This window comes from Aquarana catesbeiana, linkage group LG06 (genome assembly GCF_042186555.1).
Source record: "Aquarana catesbeiana isolate 2022-GZ linkage group LG06, ASM4218655v1, whole genome shotgun sequence".
NCBI lineage: Eukaryota > Metazoa > Chordata > Amphibia > Anura > Ranidae > Aquarana > Aquarana catesbeiana.
Window position 1 is genome coordinate 399,534,022 of NC_133329.1, and position 16,212 is coordinate 399,550,233.

General features: G+C 44.9%; 1 protein-coding gene across 1 annotated transcript in view; it reads left to right on the plus strand.

Moving 5' to 3' along the window:
- ERCC3 (ERCC excision repair 3, TFIIH core complex helicase subunit) overlaps positions 1–16,212 on the plus strand; it is a 61,638-nt gene that overhangs the window by 39,663 nt on the left and 5,763 nt on the right. Inside the window, exons 10-13 of the mRNA XM_073634416.1 lie at positions 3,928–4,130; positions 7,755–7,851; positions 9,680–9,797; positions 13,209–13,327. Of these exons, the coding sequence (XP_073490517.1) occupies positions 3,928–4,130; positions 7,755–7,851; positions 9,680–9,797; positions 13,209–13,327 (537 nt within the window). The remainder of the gene's footprint in view (positions 1–3,927; positions 4,131–7,754; positions 7,852–9,679; positions 9,798–13,208; positions 13,328–16,212) is intronic.

Consider the following 16,212-nt stretch of genomic DNA (forward strand, 5'->3'; position numbering starts at 1 on the left):
TCTAGGAACTGAAGAAAGCTTCATAAGCTAATTTTTTAAATATTACAGAACAAGTTCAGTTGAATGTCACAAACTACTACTTGATATATCTAGTACGTTCTGGGACACAGGATGAGTATTCAGGTACTTGTGGTTCTGCTGCTGCTTTCTGAAGATTTGGACCCTGGCAAAACCTGTAAGACAGTCTAGTACAGCCATTCTCTACCAGGGTTCTGTGGAATCCTAGCGTTCCTCCAGTGGTGTCTAGGAGTTCCTTTAGTTCTGGCTAACTGATTCGCCATTTGATGGTGTCTGCATAGTTCAGGTCCAGTGCCACTTGGAAGAGGCAGCAGCATCAATGCAAGGATATCCTTCTGGTCAGGCTAAAAGGGGTCATTCTTCCCACTTGCCACCACCAGTGTAAGAGGCATTTTCCCAATGGCCTAATGTTATAAGGGGTTTCCTGAGACCTGAACGTTATTTCAAGGGTTTCCCTGGGGCACAAAAAGTTTGAGAAAGGCTGGTCTAATATAACCCTTCCCACTCTAAGCACGCCTCAGTTTTTTGCTAGTGTCCTACGACCATAGATGTCCTTTCTCCTTCTAAAGATTAAAAACTTTTATTCTTTATCATTAATTTTTTTTCCTCTATCTGGTTTCTTCAGTTGCTTTAGCTCCAGAAGGGGCTAATTTGTAGCTTTCCTGATCTCAACATCCTTGGGTTGTAACGGAAGCTGTAGCGGACCCTGCTGAGAGGTAGAAGCAGGACCGACAGTTAATGTCTTTGATACTGGACTCTGCTGAAGGCAGACGTTAAACTTGCCGACATCTCTGCAAAGGTTGGCGGACCTTCAGGTTGTTCTAGTTGAGCTTTTCTCTCAAGGGCTCATAGCCTTTGTCCCGGAAAAGGAAAGGTTTCAAGGTTTTGAACTATTCGGACACTGTACTTCAGGAGCCAGCTGACCCTCAGTTTTTGCTTGAGGGTCTTGGGCCTAATGGTGTCCTCCTTTTAAGACCGGTACAGTTGCCCAAATTTAGACCATTGCAAATCAAAATTCTGGCAGTGTGGGATGAAAGGATTCAGTCTCTGGAACATCCCATACCCATGACCAGCAGGACCAATCTTTCCCTGACTTTGTGGGTCACAAGATTGGCATGGGAATTGATAAAATCTTTCCTCCAAGTGGTTTGGAAGGTGCTCATGATGGATACCAGCCTATGGATGTCCTGGTATTCTCTTGGTACAAGAGACTTGGTTGTTGGTGGCTTAACTCAACCATCAGCTAGAAACTAGATGTTTCACAGCTCAAAAAGAAATGAACTGATGCTGGTGTGGACAAACACATTTCAACCCTGTCTGCTGTACACATCCCAGGCATGGAATACTTTGAAGGCAGGCTTTCTTAGTCATCAACATCTGGACTCTGGAGAATGGTCTCTTCACCCCAAGGTTTTTTAAGACCTTTCGTCAACGGTGGGTTACAACACCGGATGTGATGCTCCTGGCTTCCAGGTTCAACAACCAACTGAGGTTTGTCTCCAGATGCAGGGATCCTCCAGCCTTCGTAGTGGATGCTCTGGTGACTCCATGGGTTCAGTTCAACCTGATCTACATTTTCCTTCTCCGATGCTCCTTCCTTGCCTACTCTGTAGAACTGTAATGAAAGACATTCCCATGGCTATAATTGCCTTCCAAGTTCTTCTGTTCCAAGAGGCCAGTTGGCGACCCTGCTTCTTGCTCGTTGGCTTTAAGACTTGGTTGTTGAAGCCCAGGGGCGTATCAGCCACTCCCCTTTGAGCTCTTAAAAGCTAGGATTTTCACAAAGTCTACCATCTCTCTTGGTAAGCGTATCTCTGTCAATGCGTGACAAGGAATATCCACCCAAGGAAGTTCTCGGAGTTGAATGTTGTCATTTTTCTCTTGTCTGGTCTATATCTGCGTTTTGGCCTTGAGTACCTTTTTTAAGGATCAAATCTTGGCTTTAGTGGTTCTTTTTCAGATTACGCTTGCTCTCACTCCTTAGTCAAAACCTTCATATAGGGCTTTACCCACATTGTTCCTGTGTTTTCCAGGGACTCCATGAGATCGTTACCTTGTTCTGTTGGTTCTTCAAAGTTTGTGAATCATCAGGTATATTCCATTGTTTGTCCTTACAAGGCTAAGTTGCCTTTCTTGCCATCATCACTTCTGCGAGACAAGTTCCGGTGTTGGTTATCTTAACCTGTAAAAAAACCCTTACTTATGCTACACAAGGGCAAGGTTGTTTTAAGACGCACGCACAGGTTTATCACTTTGCTACAGCTCCCTTTTGGACAGTCTGACTCTGTCATTCCTGAAGGTCCCTCTAGAGTACCAGCAGCTTCTCATTCCACTTTTGCCAGGTGGATTTCACAGCTCATCATTCAAGTTTATGACCTCAAGGGCAAGTTTCCCAATTTCCTGTGAAATCACACTTCACTAGATCAGTTAGTGCTACTTGGCATCAGGCAACTGTTTCTCAAATTTGCAAGATTTCCAACTGGTCTTCTGTTCATTCCTTGGTTAAGTTCTGCTAGGTGGACTTCCATGCCTTAGCTAATGCTGGCTTCGTTGGTAAAGGTTCTTCGGGAGGTTATGTTGAGCCCTCCTTTGTGATCCTGTAGATTTATGTGCCTCCACTTGTCAAAGCAGGGGAGATATTTGTTAGCCATCTGGTGCCAGGCATTTCAGATGTTTGATTCTAGAACATTGTATCTGATATCTACAAACTGTAATTTTGATCTTTGAATAACCCATTTTCATGTCACACTTGCCGACATTCCTACAAAGGTTGGCAGACCTTCACATTGCTCTAGTGGAGCTCTTCTCTCAAGGGCTCGTAGCCTTTATTATAGAAAAGGGAAGGTCTCAAAATTTCGGAATGTTAAGACTCTGCAGTCAAGGAGCCAACTCTCTCTCATGAAGGTCTTGGGCCTAATGCTGTCTTCCTTAGGACTTTTATGTATGGTCATTTTCAGACCATTGCAACTCAAGATTCTGACAGCATGGGAAGAAAGGGTCCAATCTCTGGAATGTCCCATAGTATAACTAAATACTCATCCTGTGTCTGGTGTGTACAATTTTAAGATTTTTTTACTTTTCTTTACGGGACACAGTTTCCTCCCCTCTGTTTTTATGATCCACTCCTTCTATTACCTGAGGATTTCTGTGAGTGGTAGGGCTTATACTGGGCAGTCCTTTACCGCTTTTTGTCATCCTGAAGGTGGCAACATACCCCAATATACCTGAATACTCCATCTTGTGCCTTGTAAAGTCCTCCAAGAAAAAGATTTTATGGTAAGTCAAAAATGCGATTTTTAGATTGTTGATTAAAAACTCCACACTAAATACTTCAAGCTCCAGGTTAGCACCACTGAAAGCTTGGGTAAAAATGTATTGGTATTGTAATTGATTGTTATATAAATAGGTGGCTTACCATAAAACGGTTGTGTTTTGTTTGTTTTATTGTGTTTTTGTTTTTTATTGCTTTGAGGTTAGCTTGAATGGTTTTCCTTTTTCATTCCAGTCCTTTCATTCTATTTAGTTTTTTTCTCTTTTTTTTTCCTTGTTGTGCTTTTTCTTTTCCCTTGCATGTTAATCTGCCTTTTCTGTTTCTATTTGTTTTGGTTTTTCACTCCATTCTGCGTTTCTGAAAACATTGTAATCGCATCTTCAGTCGCCATTCCAAGTTAAGCTCCTGAAAGCCGTGATTAAGATATTTATTTTCTCCGCCACCCAGAAAGGCCGTTACCGCTGTAGAAAACTTTTTTTATTGTCCCCCCCGCACTTGTCTTCCATCCCCAATTAGGCGATTGCCGGCTTCTATTCAGCCACATCCTCTCCCGTACAAATTAAACCGTTGTGCCCTGGATGTCCGCCTGACTTCCGTTAACCAAGCCATGCTCCCTACCTTTGTCTTCCCCTCCGCAGGTCTGGTGCCCTATGTCACCCGAGTTCTACCGAGAATACGTGGCCATCAAGTCAAAGAAGCGCATTCTTTTCTACACCATGAACCCAAACAAATTTCGAGCTTGCCAGTTCCTGATTAAGTTCCACGAGAGAAGGAATGACAAAATAATGGTGTTTGCCGACAATGTCTTTGCGCTGAAGGAGTACGCCATCCGACTGAACAAGTAAGTGGACCTGCATCTCAACAAGGTTCAGGGATTTGCAAGCCGTTATATCCATGAATAGTCACTTTGTGTTTTGAGGCATCTGCTTCAAGGGGGGGGTTCCTGTGTTGGCTGGCAGTCCTCCTGGTGGTGGAAGGCAGAAGGATTTTATTTTTGCCTGAGATTCGCAGGCTGTCATTCACTTTACAAGAAAAGCCCTAACAACCAATTTGGGAAATCTGAATTTCCTTTTTTTTTTTTTTTTGTTTTTGTTTTGAGCTATAAATAGGAGCCGCGGCCACCGCTGGTTTTTATAAGGAAAGTAGAACGCTCAATTGTCTATTTAAATGCCATTATTCTATTTAAAGGTTGCCAGCAGTGTGGTCAACAAGATGTAATTAGGTGGAGCAAATGTTTTATAAGCACGCCCGTCAGTCTCCCAGGGTTTAATTGGCCGTCAGTAGCGTGGCCAGTCTGAAGGGGTTTTTATAGGCAGCGTTGTTGCTAGTATGGGCTAAAAAGCTGAACGCCAGGTAATAGGGCTAAATGCACAAATTAAATTTATTAGGGTTGCACCGATACTAGTATCGGTATCAGTTCGGATACCGAGTATTTGCACAAGTATCGGTACTCGTGCAAATGCACCGATGCCTGAAACTGATACTTTCAGGCTCGGTTCTTTTGAGCTGTCAGTGGGGTCTCCCCTGTTGACAGCTGAAGTGTTAAAGAAGTCCGGTAATTGGAGCTGTCCAAAAAAAAAAAAAAAAAAAAAAGCAGCCGACAATGTTTGATGTTTATGAGCGCGCCTGCTGCACGGCTGGGGAGCCAATGAGCGTGGCCAGCGGTCGCGATGACAACCGGCCACGCGCCATCACGGGCACGAGAGACAGAACGGGCATTTGTGTGTAAACAACACAAATCCCAGTTCTGTCAGGAGAGGAGAGGCAGATCGTCTGTTCCTACTAGCTAGGAACAAGGATCTGGCTTCTCCTCTAGTCACTCCCAACCCCCCCCCCCCCCCCCCCCCACAGTAAGAAACACAGTGAGGGAACACATTTAACCCCTTGATCGCCCCCTAGTGTTAACTCCTTCCCTACCAGTGACATTTACACAGTAATCGGTGCATTTTTTTTAACTCCGATCGCTGTAAAAATGTCAATGGTCCCAAAAAAGTGTCAAAATTGTTCGATTTGTTCGCCGCAATGTCACAGTCCCGATTTAAAAATCGCTGATCGCCGCCTTTACTAGTAAAAAAAAAAAAAAATTATAAAAATGCCATAAATCTTTCCCCTATTTTGTAGACGCTATAACTTTTGCGCAAACCAATCAATATATGCCTATTGCGATTTTTTTTATTTTTTTTTTCCCCAAAAAATATGTAGAAGAATATATATCGGCCTAAACTGATGAAGACATATTTTTTTTTTTTTTTTTTTTTTTTCAAAATTGTCACTCTTTTTTTGTTTATAGTGCAAAAAATAAAAACCGCAGAGGTGATCAAATACCACCAAAAGAAAGCTCTATTTGTGGGAAAAAAAGGACGTCAGTCTTGTGTGGGTACAACATCGCACGACTGCGCGATTGTCAGTTAAAGCGACGCAGTGCCGTATCGCAAAAAAATGGCCTGGTCATTAAGAGGGCAAATCCTTCCGGGGCTGAAGTGGTTAAAAAAAAAAAAAACGTATTTGTTACATGTTGGCCCTGATAATGTGTTGAAATTTGCAAACAATCATTTATCTAAATTTGTATTTGGACTCCTCCATATCACAAGCCGAGGTGACTGTGGAAGCCTTATGGTGTGCAGAAGCTGCCAACCCAATTCTCACTGACACCGTAATATTGGGTTACAATTATAATATAAAATAAGGAATCTTCCAGGTTCCAGCTCCTCTTATTCACTTTCCCAAGCATCCTCACTGGAGCAATCATTGCGAAAACTTCCAATCTTCTCATTCCCAGTTGAGCAAGAAGCTGCACAGAAAACACTTCTTCCCTTAGAATCTGGTGGTCTGTGAAGATGACAAGTTTAGATAGATGCAGGCGACCCATGCAAGTGCCAACCACCCCTTTTGTTTGGGGGTCAACACAGCGACTGTTAAAGCCCACTAATGATGATCTGCTTCTCTATGGGCCCCCTTGTGTTATCCATCCGCTGACCCATAGAACTGGGGGCCACATTTTTTTCTGATGCCCCCATTGATTAACACCCCCCCACCCCCCACCCCCCCCCCCCCCAATGCAAATTTGCAATGCTGGTAAAAACTGATTCATAATTCGGCTGGCGATCTTTTATTTTCTGCTTGCAGTTCAGCTTTATGGTATTGATTTCCAAGTGCAATTTCCACTCATTTTTAGTTCTGCTTTGTGCGGAACTTTAGAGGCATTCCAGCCGAGATTGGATCCTGTATGAGACCCTTTAATCTGTCTGAGAGGAGATTAGACATGCAACTCCAGGAATGTTAGTTTTTGGTGTGATCGCTGTTCCGTGCGAGTGGGCAGACGGTGAGCTGGAGCCTTACAAAATGTCACTTTTACATCCTACTTTGGGGTCTGGAGCTGCCCATCCTCCATCTAGTTCAACCCTAAAAAAAAAAAAAAAAATCATACAATCCCATATACTCAATCCTATACCCACAGTTGTGGCACTGCCTTACTTTAACTGACAATTGCGCGGTCTTGCGACGCTGAACCCAAATAAAATGTATGTCTCCCCCCCTAAAAATAGCACTTTCTTTTGGTGGTATTTGATCACCTCTGCATTTTTTATTTTTTGCGCTATAAACAAAAAAAGCCTGACCATTTTGAGTAAAAAAAAAAAAAAAAAAACTTTGATTTCTGCTATAAAACATATCCAATAAAAATAATGAAAAAAAAAAATCGAATTTCTTCATTAATTTAGGCTATTATGTATTCTGTTACATGTTTTGGGTTAAAAAAAAAAATCCCAATATGTGTATATTGATTGGTTTGCGCAAAAGTTACAGCGTTTACAAACTATGGGATATGTTTGATATTTATTTTTTTTTTACTAGTAATGGCGGCCGATCAGTGACTTATAACCGGACTGCGATATTGCAGCGGACAAATTGGATAGCTGATGCTTTTTGGGGACCAGTGACACTAATGCAGTGATCAGTGCTAAAAAAAATATGCACTGTCACTGTACTCGTGACACTGGCAGGGAAGGGATCAACATCAGGGGCGATCAAAGGGTTAAATGTGTCCCTAGGGAGTAATTACTAACTGCGTGGGAGGTGCTTGGGAATGAAAAGATCCGTGTTACTGCTTAGCATGGATTGGATATAGAATGGATAAGCCCGGTCATTTTGTATGGACTGTTGGCACACCCCAGTGCACAGGGAACCCCACACCTGCAGTATTTTATGAAGTGATGTACTATGAGTTGTGGTGCAGGTGTGATGGCAGCTACTGGATTTGTATAGTGCATGTAGTACCGGGTTAACATGTGCTGTGTTGACACATGCTGTATAGCGCGTAAAGCCAACCTGGAGGACCAATAGGGACACTCTTGGGGAATGGGGAGCGGGTCCAGGTTTGAATTTTACGTTAAATTTTTAATTCATATTAACCTTTTTTCTGCATGCTACCTAAAGTTGGTTCATTGGTGATTTGTTCATTTTTCAGGCCTTATATCTACGGTCCAACCTCTCAAGGGGAGAGAATGCAGATCCTTCAGAACTTCAAACACAATCCTAAAATCAATACGATCTTTATTTCTAAGGTGAGTGAGAGGGATAAAGAGAACATCTCCAATGAATTGGGTTGTCTGTGACAAGGATACCCAATAGGGATACTGGAGGTGGCCAGAGAGGGAAAATTTCAAACTAAAAGTCTTGGGGGACGTCTTGGGAGAAGTCTTGGGGGACGTCTTGGGAGAAGTCTTGGGGGACGTCTTGGGAGAAGTCTTGGGGGACGTCTTGGGAGAAGTCTTGGGGGACGTCTTGGGAGAAGTCTTGGGGGACGTCTTGGGAGAAGTCTTGGGGGACGTCTTGGGAGAAGTCTTGGGGGACGTCTTGGGAGAAGTCTTGGGGGACGTCTTGGGAGAAGTCTTGGGGGACGTCTTGGGAGAAGTCTTGGGGGACGTCTTGGGAGAAGTCTTGGGGGACGTCTTGGGAGAAGTCTTGGGGGACGTCTTGGGAGAAGTCTTGGGGGACGTCTTGGGAGAAGTCTTGGGGGACGTCTTGGGAGAAGTCTTGGGGGACGTCTTGGGAGAAGTCTTGGGGGACGTCTTGGGAGAAGTCTTGGGGGACGTCTTGGGAGAAGTCTTGGGAGAAATCTTGGGAGAAATCTTGGGAGAAATCTTGGGGGACGTCTTGGGAGAAGTCTTGGGAGAAGTCTTGGGAGACGTCTTGGGAGACGTCTTGAGAGACGTCTTGGGGGACGTCTTGGGGGACGTCTTGGGAGACGTCTTGGGGGAAGTCTTGGGGGACGTCTTGGGGGACGTCTTGGGGGAAGTCTTGGGGGACGTCTTGGGGGACGTCTTGGGAGAAGTCTTGGGAGAAGTCTTGGGGGAAGTCTTGGGGGAAGTCTTGGGGGAAGTCTTGGGGGAAGTCTTGGGGGACGTCTTGGGGGACGTCTTGGGAGAAGCCTTAGCAAACAAATGGCCTGGTCATGAAGGGGGTACAATCTTCCAGGGTTAAGTAAGAAATGTTAGAGTGCTTAACCAAAAAGTTTGGGAACAAAAAGCCAACTGGGTTGTCCGCAGGAGTAGTCTGTGTGTAGAATGTATGAGCGCAACACAGCACTAGTATGAGTCTAGTAGGTTTTTATGGTATATGGCAAAGAGCGAAACCAATGCGTTTTGTGGGCTCAGGACTCCCCCCGGTCATACACTAGATTAGTGTTTCTTAGCCTTTTTTGTGCACAGGGCACAGCAGTCTGAGGGGTCATTTACACCAGGAGGTGCATCTCAGTGTGTGTGCGTTTTTGCAAACAGCTGGCCTTTTTTGTGCAGTGTGGGAAAATGTACGATTTTTGCATGTGTGCAGCACTGCACCTGGTGTGAACAAGCCCTAAATTGACGTTTGTGAGGCAGAGTTGGTCTGTGGCTTGTAAATCCTCTCCCCCCAAATCTCCTTGCTAGCACAACAAATTCCCTCTTCCTTCTCCTCTTCTTTCTCTTCCTTCTCTTCTTTCTCTTCCTTCTCTTCTTTCTCTTCCTTCTCTTCCTTCTCCTCTTCCTTCTCCTCCTCCTCATTGTCCTCCTTCCCCTTCGTCTTTCCTCTTGGTCTTCCTCTTCGTCCTGCCTGCCTCCTTCCTCTTCGTCCTGCCTCCTTCCTCTTCGTCCTGCCTCCTTCCTCTTCGTCCTGCCTCCTTCCTCTTCGTCCTGCCTCCTTCCTCTTCGTCCTGCCTCCTTTCTCTTTGTCCTGCCTCCTTCCTCTTCGTCCTGCCTCCTGCCTCCTTCCTCTTTGTCCTGCCTCCTTCCTCTTTTTTTTTGTCCTTCCTCCTTCTTTTTTTGTCCTTCCTCCTTCTTTTTTTGTCCTTCTTTGTCCTCTTCCTCCTATTCTTTGTTCTCTTCCTCGATTTATGTGCACTGTTCTGTTCATCAGGTGGGAGACACCTCCTTTGATCTACCAGAAGCCAACGTTCTAATACAGATCTCCTCTCACGGAGGGTCCCGAAGACAGGAGGCGCAGCGCCTGGGGCGTGTATTGAGAGCGAAAAAAGGTAAAACCCAAACTTTATGCATTTAATAACTTTATAAAACTGTAATGTGAACATTTTAATTTTTCTTTTTGTTCTCTCTCTGCATTTTGTAAATTGATAACAATAAACAACAATATATATTTTTGAAAGCGTTCTTACTTTACAGCATTTCTTCACAGGTACCTAAAACTTTTGCACATTACTGTAAATGGCGCCAACAATTTATGCAGCACTTTTACGTAATATGCTTTCACATCAGTCCTTGTCCTCAAGATCTATACACATACCGGGGCCAATTTAGACAGCAGCCAATTAACCTGTCAAGTATGTCTTTGGGAATGGGGGAGGAAAACGGACAACCCTGAGGAAAGCAACACAGAGCATGCAAACTCCTGGGCCCCGAGGGGCCCCAGTTTTACAAGGCACAAATGCACTCCTCTAAGCCCCCCCAAGCATGTGGATGAAGTTTGTTGTGTGCAGGTTGTACGGCCCGACACTTTTACACCTCTGCCCTGTGATGTCTTTTAGAGGGATTGCTACAACCAGCGGTTGCACTTCCATCGCTTATTAAGAGCAGCTAATTGGCTTGAAGGTTTCTCACGCCCTGGAACATGACCAGTGAGTCACCCTGTGGTGGCAGCGGGAACGCTGTTCATGGCGGAGGGGGGCTTTAATTACTGCTGGCCCCCCTTGGGCCTCATCTGCAGCACACTTAACTCCTTGTTTCCTTTCTTCACGACGGAGTATACCGTACCGCCTGATTTATGCAGCGCCAGAAATGAACGCGTGAAAACAACAATTCAAAGCTTGTTGTGGTTACGTTATTCTAATCAAATGTCTCGTTTCACTTTTTTATTTTTTTAGCAATAATGAGAGTTTATTAAAGTAGTCAAAAGAGCAATACAGCCAGTATATACAAGGGCTACTTTAAATCTCTGTGCTGTGATTGGATGTTTCAATTTTTAAAAGGTAGAGCGCAACCTTCTAATATTTTGGAGAACTACAAGTTCCAAAAGCAGACCTTCCCTCTAGTTGCTAAAGGAGACTTTGGGGAATATAGTCCTCCCTGCTTTAAGGATCTTCAATAATGAAATCTCCCGCTGCAAATATCTCCGCTGTCCAAAGAGAAGATGCAAGAAACTGACAGTTCAGGAAGTGTTGATTTTCTGGTCCCCCTCGCTGTGCTTTAGGGACTTTAATCTGCTTGCCCCTGTGCAACTACTGGGTCTGGAAGTAATGTTATTAGTAAAGGTAAAGCTGACAGGAGGAATTGCTGAGCGTAGTTGGGGACCATACCTCTGACCATCTCGAAAGTGTCGCTTTAACCACTTCAGTGGCGGCCCGTCCATTAGGGGCGCAGGGGTGCCGCCCCCCTATCCATGCGTCCAGCCCCCTAATCTACGTACAGGGCGCCGGATTATTATTTTTTTTAAGCATGTGATTAGAGCCAGAGGCTCAAATAAGCTTCAAAAAAAGGGTGGGCTTGGGGCGCAGAGCATTGCGCTTTGAGCCCACCCAGTTGTGTGGCAATAGTGAATTAATATTTGCTATTTTCACACTGAATTTCCTCCCCACCAATCAGGAAGTGGGTCCTGAGACCAAATTTGCAATTGGCCAAAACACCCGACGATCCTATCGGCCCACGACAAAGAGAGGAGGGAGGAGACGTGGAGGCTGCCAGAGGTAAACGCTGCCTGGAAGTAAGTGCAGGGCTCATCGACTGACCGGGGGTGGGTGCTGGTAACCTGACTCGAATGACCCACGGGGATTGGCTGTGGGTGCATTGTTTGCCATCCCCCCAAAATATACCACCACTTAACGACTTGCCGACTGCGCTATAGCCGAATGACTGCTACGGCGCGGTCCTCCAGTTCAGGCGGGAGCGTCCTATGGTGGCCTCCCGTGATCGCGCCCGCTGCGGGGCGCAGGTGGCGCGCTCTGTGATGTGTCTTCCGGACGCTGCTGATCACGGATTGAGGTAAAGAGCCCATCGGCATCTGGTTACCACATAATCAGCTGTGTCCAATCGCAGCTGATTATGGAGGTAAAGAGAAGCCAGTTGCTGACAGCATGAAGAGAGGAGAAGAGAGTCAGTAACCGGCTTGTGTAAAAGGCACATTTACACTGATAATCAGTGCAGTCCCAACAGTGCCTGTCGTGCCGCCTTATCAGTGCACATCAGTGAAGGAGAAAAATGACCGGTTTTCAAAAAAATGTAACAGACTATGACCGTTTTTCTTTTTTTTTTTTTTTTTCAAGATTTTCGGTTGCTTATTTAGCAAAAAAAAAAAAAAAACAGTGGTGATTAAATACCATTAAAAAAAAAAAAATCTCTCTTCGTGTGGAAAAAAATTATAAAACTTTTGTTTGGGTACAGTGTCGCATGACCGCACAATTCTCATTTAAAGTGTGACAGCTCTGAAAGCTGAAAATTGGCCTGGGCAGGAAGGGGGTAAACGTGTCCGGTAGAATACATATTGTTTTTAGATGTGTTTTCTTCAATTATATACAAGACTAAAAAAATACATGAAGCAAATTACTTTTTTTATTTTTACTGGTTTTAAAAAAAAAAATTGCATAAAAATCTTTTTTTTTTTTATGCAGCCTGCAGATGGAGCTGTTGGCTTCTTTTCACATGATTGCCTAACCTTAGCTGAAAAAGCTTTGTTTACAGTGGTTCTAAAGTAAAAATATCTTTTGCCCTTCTGCATTCCCGGTGTTAAGGTAAAACAAAATGCCCCACTCACTACCTGTTCTATCTCCCTCCCCCCACCCCCTCTTCCCTAAACGCTTACCTGGCTCCAGTCTCAGCTGCAGAACCACTCCCCTTATTTTTTTTTGGAGCCTTGTGAGCAGGGGCATGGTATACCGGTGTCTAAAAACGCATACGGCCTGGCTTGGGATGGTGCCTCTGTAGTACACAAGTCGCTGAAATCAGTCTGACCCCTGTGAGGACGGAGTTGTCAATCTGTCCAATGAGGAGCGACAGCGGCTGGAGCCGCGGGGCTCGTGCACATCACTGGATCCGATCGGCCCAGGTAAGAATAAAGGGGGGGGGGTGGCTCCTGCAGCAAAGATCTCTGTATCTCTATGTAATTTCTTGAATTATTGATCAATATTTTAAGTTCAGCAATCCTTTTATCTATATATAGAGAGAGAGAGAGAGGGAGATATGTGTGTGTGTTTATGTATCTACCACAGAAAGTCCTCATCTCTTTCCTTTTACATTCATGATGTGTCAGTTTATTGGGGTTCCTCACATGTGATGATGGGGTGCCCCAGGTTTTTTAAATTTGAGTGCAAATTGGCATCCTGACATAGGAAGGGCCATCTTAACAGGTAGTAGATTTTATTCATCTTTATCTGAATAGACCTGTACATGTCTTTCCTATCTCACCCTGATGTGACTTCTGTGATGTCTCTGTCTCTCAGGGATGGTGGCGGAGGAGTACAACGCGTTCTTCTATTCATTGGTGTCACAGGACACCCAGGAAATGGCGTACTCCACCAAGAGACAGAGATTCCTTGTGGATCAAGGCTACAGCTTTAAGGTACGTTTTTAGGTTTTTACTTAAGCAATAAGACGTTTAAAAAATGGAATTCTTTTACCCATATAGTCAGCTGGAAAGAATGTGGCCTTTATAGAAGGATAACTGAGACCCTTCATCATGGCGAACTGGAAATGGGTAAAAAGCTGTAATGCATACATGTGAAATGTTGTACTGGGTTGGTGATTCTTTTCTCTCCTTATCGTATATTAGCTGCCTGGAGTTCCACTTTATGATAAATGGGACCTGGTGTTTTGAAATAGCGGGGGCTATTGCGGGGGGCGGGGGGCGAGCACCGCTGGCAGGCGGGATTATGGGAGTCCTTCTCCCAGCACTCACAGGGGGAAAGAGAGGAGAGCAGGCGGCCGGATCATCAGAGCGCGAGGAACATCACTAGCGGCTTTCATTTCAATAACAGAGTGTTCCCCGCACTCGCTGTCACACACAGCCCCGCCCCCTGGTCCTGGGATCTTTGATAGACAGATCACCCGGGACGAGTGACGTGTATCAAAGTTCCCCGGCCAGGGGCTGTATGTGAAGCCAAGCGGCGGGAACACACTGCTATTGAAATGAAAGTCGTTTCAGCGATGTTCCTTGGCAATCTGATTATCCGGCCATCAATCCTCTTCCTCTCCTCTGTTCCCCTGCATGGTGGGCACAGGTAGGCTGCATGGTGGGCGCAGGTAGGCTGCATGGTGGGCGCAGGTAGGCTGCATGGTGGGCGCAGGTAGGCTGCATGGTGGGCGCAGGTAGGCTGCATGGTGGGCGCAGGTAGGCAGCATGGTGGGCACGGCGAGGCTGCACTGGTGGGCACGGGCGAGGCTGCACTGGTGGGCACGGGCGAGGCTGCACTGGTGGGCACAGATAAAGTTGTTGTTAATATTTATTTTTAGTACTTAATTCTGCATAAAACATTTAAGTGTCTTTTCATGAGATAATTTATGAGGGCGTGTTTAGAGACGGGGCAGGATAGGGTTTGGGTGGGGCAACTGGTGGCGACTAACCCTTGAGGACTGTCTAGTATCTCAGATCTTGAAATTTTGAGCCCTGCTATATGGCCAAATCCGCCCTCCAAATTATTGAGGTCATGTTTTTCCAGTACTGTGTTTTTTTTTTTTTTTTTATAATCTTTATATTAAAGTAAGAGTTTTTTTCAATACAATTGAATAAAAGACAATCCATAGTAAAGAAATAAAAGGTGTGTGTGTGTGTGTGTGTGTGTGTCTATCATTCCAGTCACCAATTTTCTATCAATCTACAACTATCTGCAACATGTAAAGACATGTAAGTTACATTACCAAAAAAAGAACAGTAGAATAGAAATGATGCTCCTGTATAAAGCCGGTTGGTGCCAGCGGGGTAATTGAGCAAAAACATAATGCAATACTGCATAATGCAACACGTAGCACCGAATACAAAGTAATACTCGATACCAAAGTATGAGTGATGGTTCTAGACACATCAATGCATAGAGAAAGACAAAAAGGAAAGCAATACAGTAAATACCTCATAGAAGGGGGGAAAAAGAGTTCACTGGGTTATAGTTGCTCAAAGATTAAATAATAAAGCTGAATTAGTATAAGAAACGTATTAAAGGATAAGTACAGGCAAAGCTCATTTGGCTGTAATTCTCCTGTGGATCACGAGTTGCTGTTTTGACACAACACCGGCAAGCACATACACTCCGGTAAACGATATTATGAGCGGACATTGTTAGTGCGCCCAATACTAACCAACAACATGGCCGCCTCCAAAGTGGTGGCAACTTTTTCCTCCTTAGCCGCTGTTCTGTCCAAAACAGCAAACTCATTCGTGTACCGGAGTCTACACACTTGCCAAACGGCAACTCTTTTAAATCTCCAATTACTGATGCTTTACAGTAACCGGAAGTGACGCGATTTGAGATCTCGATTAATTGGCTATTTTGACAGAACACCGGTCCAGGCTGGGGCGAAATCACGACAGTTGAGTTGGGATCCACCCACATGCCTGGACCGACGCCCAGCTCAGCCTCTAAGATCCGCTGAGAGCCGGAGCCGGCCCCTCCACAGCCCAGCGCTCCAGTGAGCGCAGAGAGCTGTGACTGACAGTCACCAGCTCTCTGCTCAGGGAGCCCTGAGAACCGAGCGACCGGCAGTGCTTGATTGCTCGTTACGGGGAAAGACTACACGCATTAAGCGTATTCCTCAATGGTAGTTCTAGCATAGGAAAAAAACTATTCAGTTTCAGGGAGCTGGAGAATACGCGTGGCCACTCATTGATATTGGAGGGGAAGCGGTTCAACCTTGAACTGTGTAGATGGGTTCTTTACTGTCAGAGTGGCAAGGATGTGGAACTCCCTTTTTACAATTGGTGATGTCAGTGGGAAGTTTCGATTTAGTTTAAAAAAAAAAAACAAAAAAAAAAACGCTTAGGTTACCAAACGCAATATACAGGGATATGGGAAATGATAGTGACATAAACACACACACAGATTGAACTGGATGGACTGGTGTCCTTATTCAAGCTAAACAACTATGTATAACATGGAAAGACATTTTGCACAATTGTCCTCTTCTAGCCTTGTGGTATCAGTTTGGGGAAGACCCTTTTCTATTCCAGAATGACTGTGTCTTATGCACAGAGTCAGCCCCATAAAGACATAGTTTGGTGTGGAGGACCTAGAGTGGTCTTCAGAGCCCTGACCTCAACCCTACTGAACACTTTTCAGTTAAATTGGAACAAGCCAGGTCTTCTCATCCAGCATCTCCATAAAGACAAAGCTTGAGTTTGGTGTGGAGGAACTTGAGTGTCCTTCACAAAGCCTTGAACACCAACCCTACTGAACACCTTCGAAATGAACAGGAACACCAACTGTGAGCCAGGTCTTTATATCCAACATCCGTACC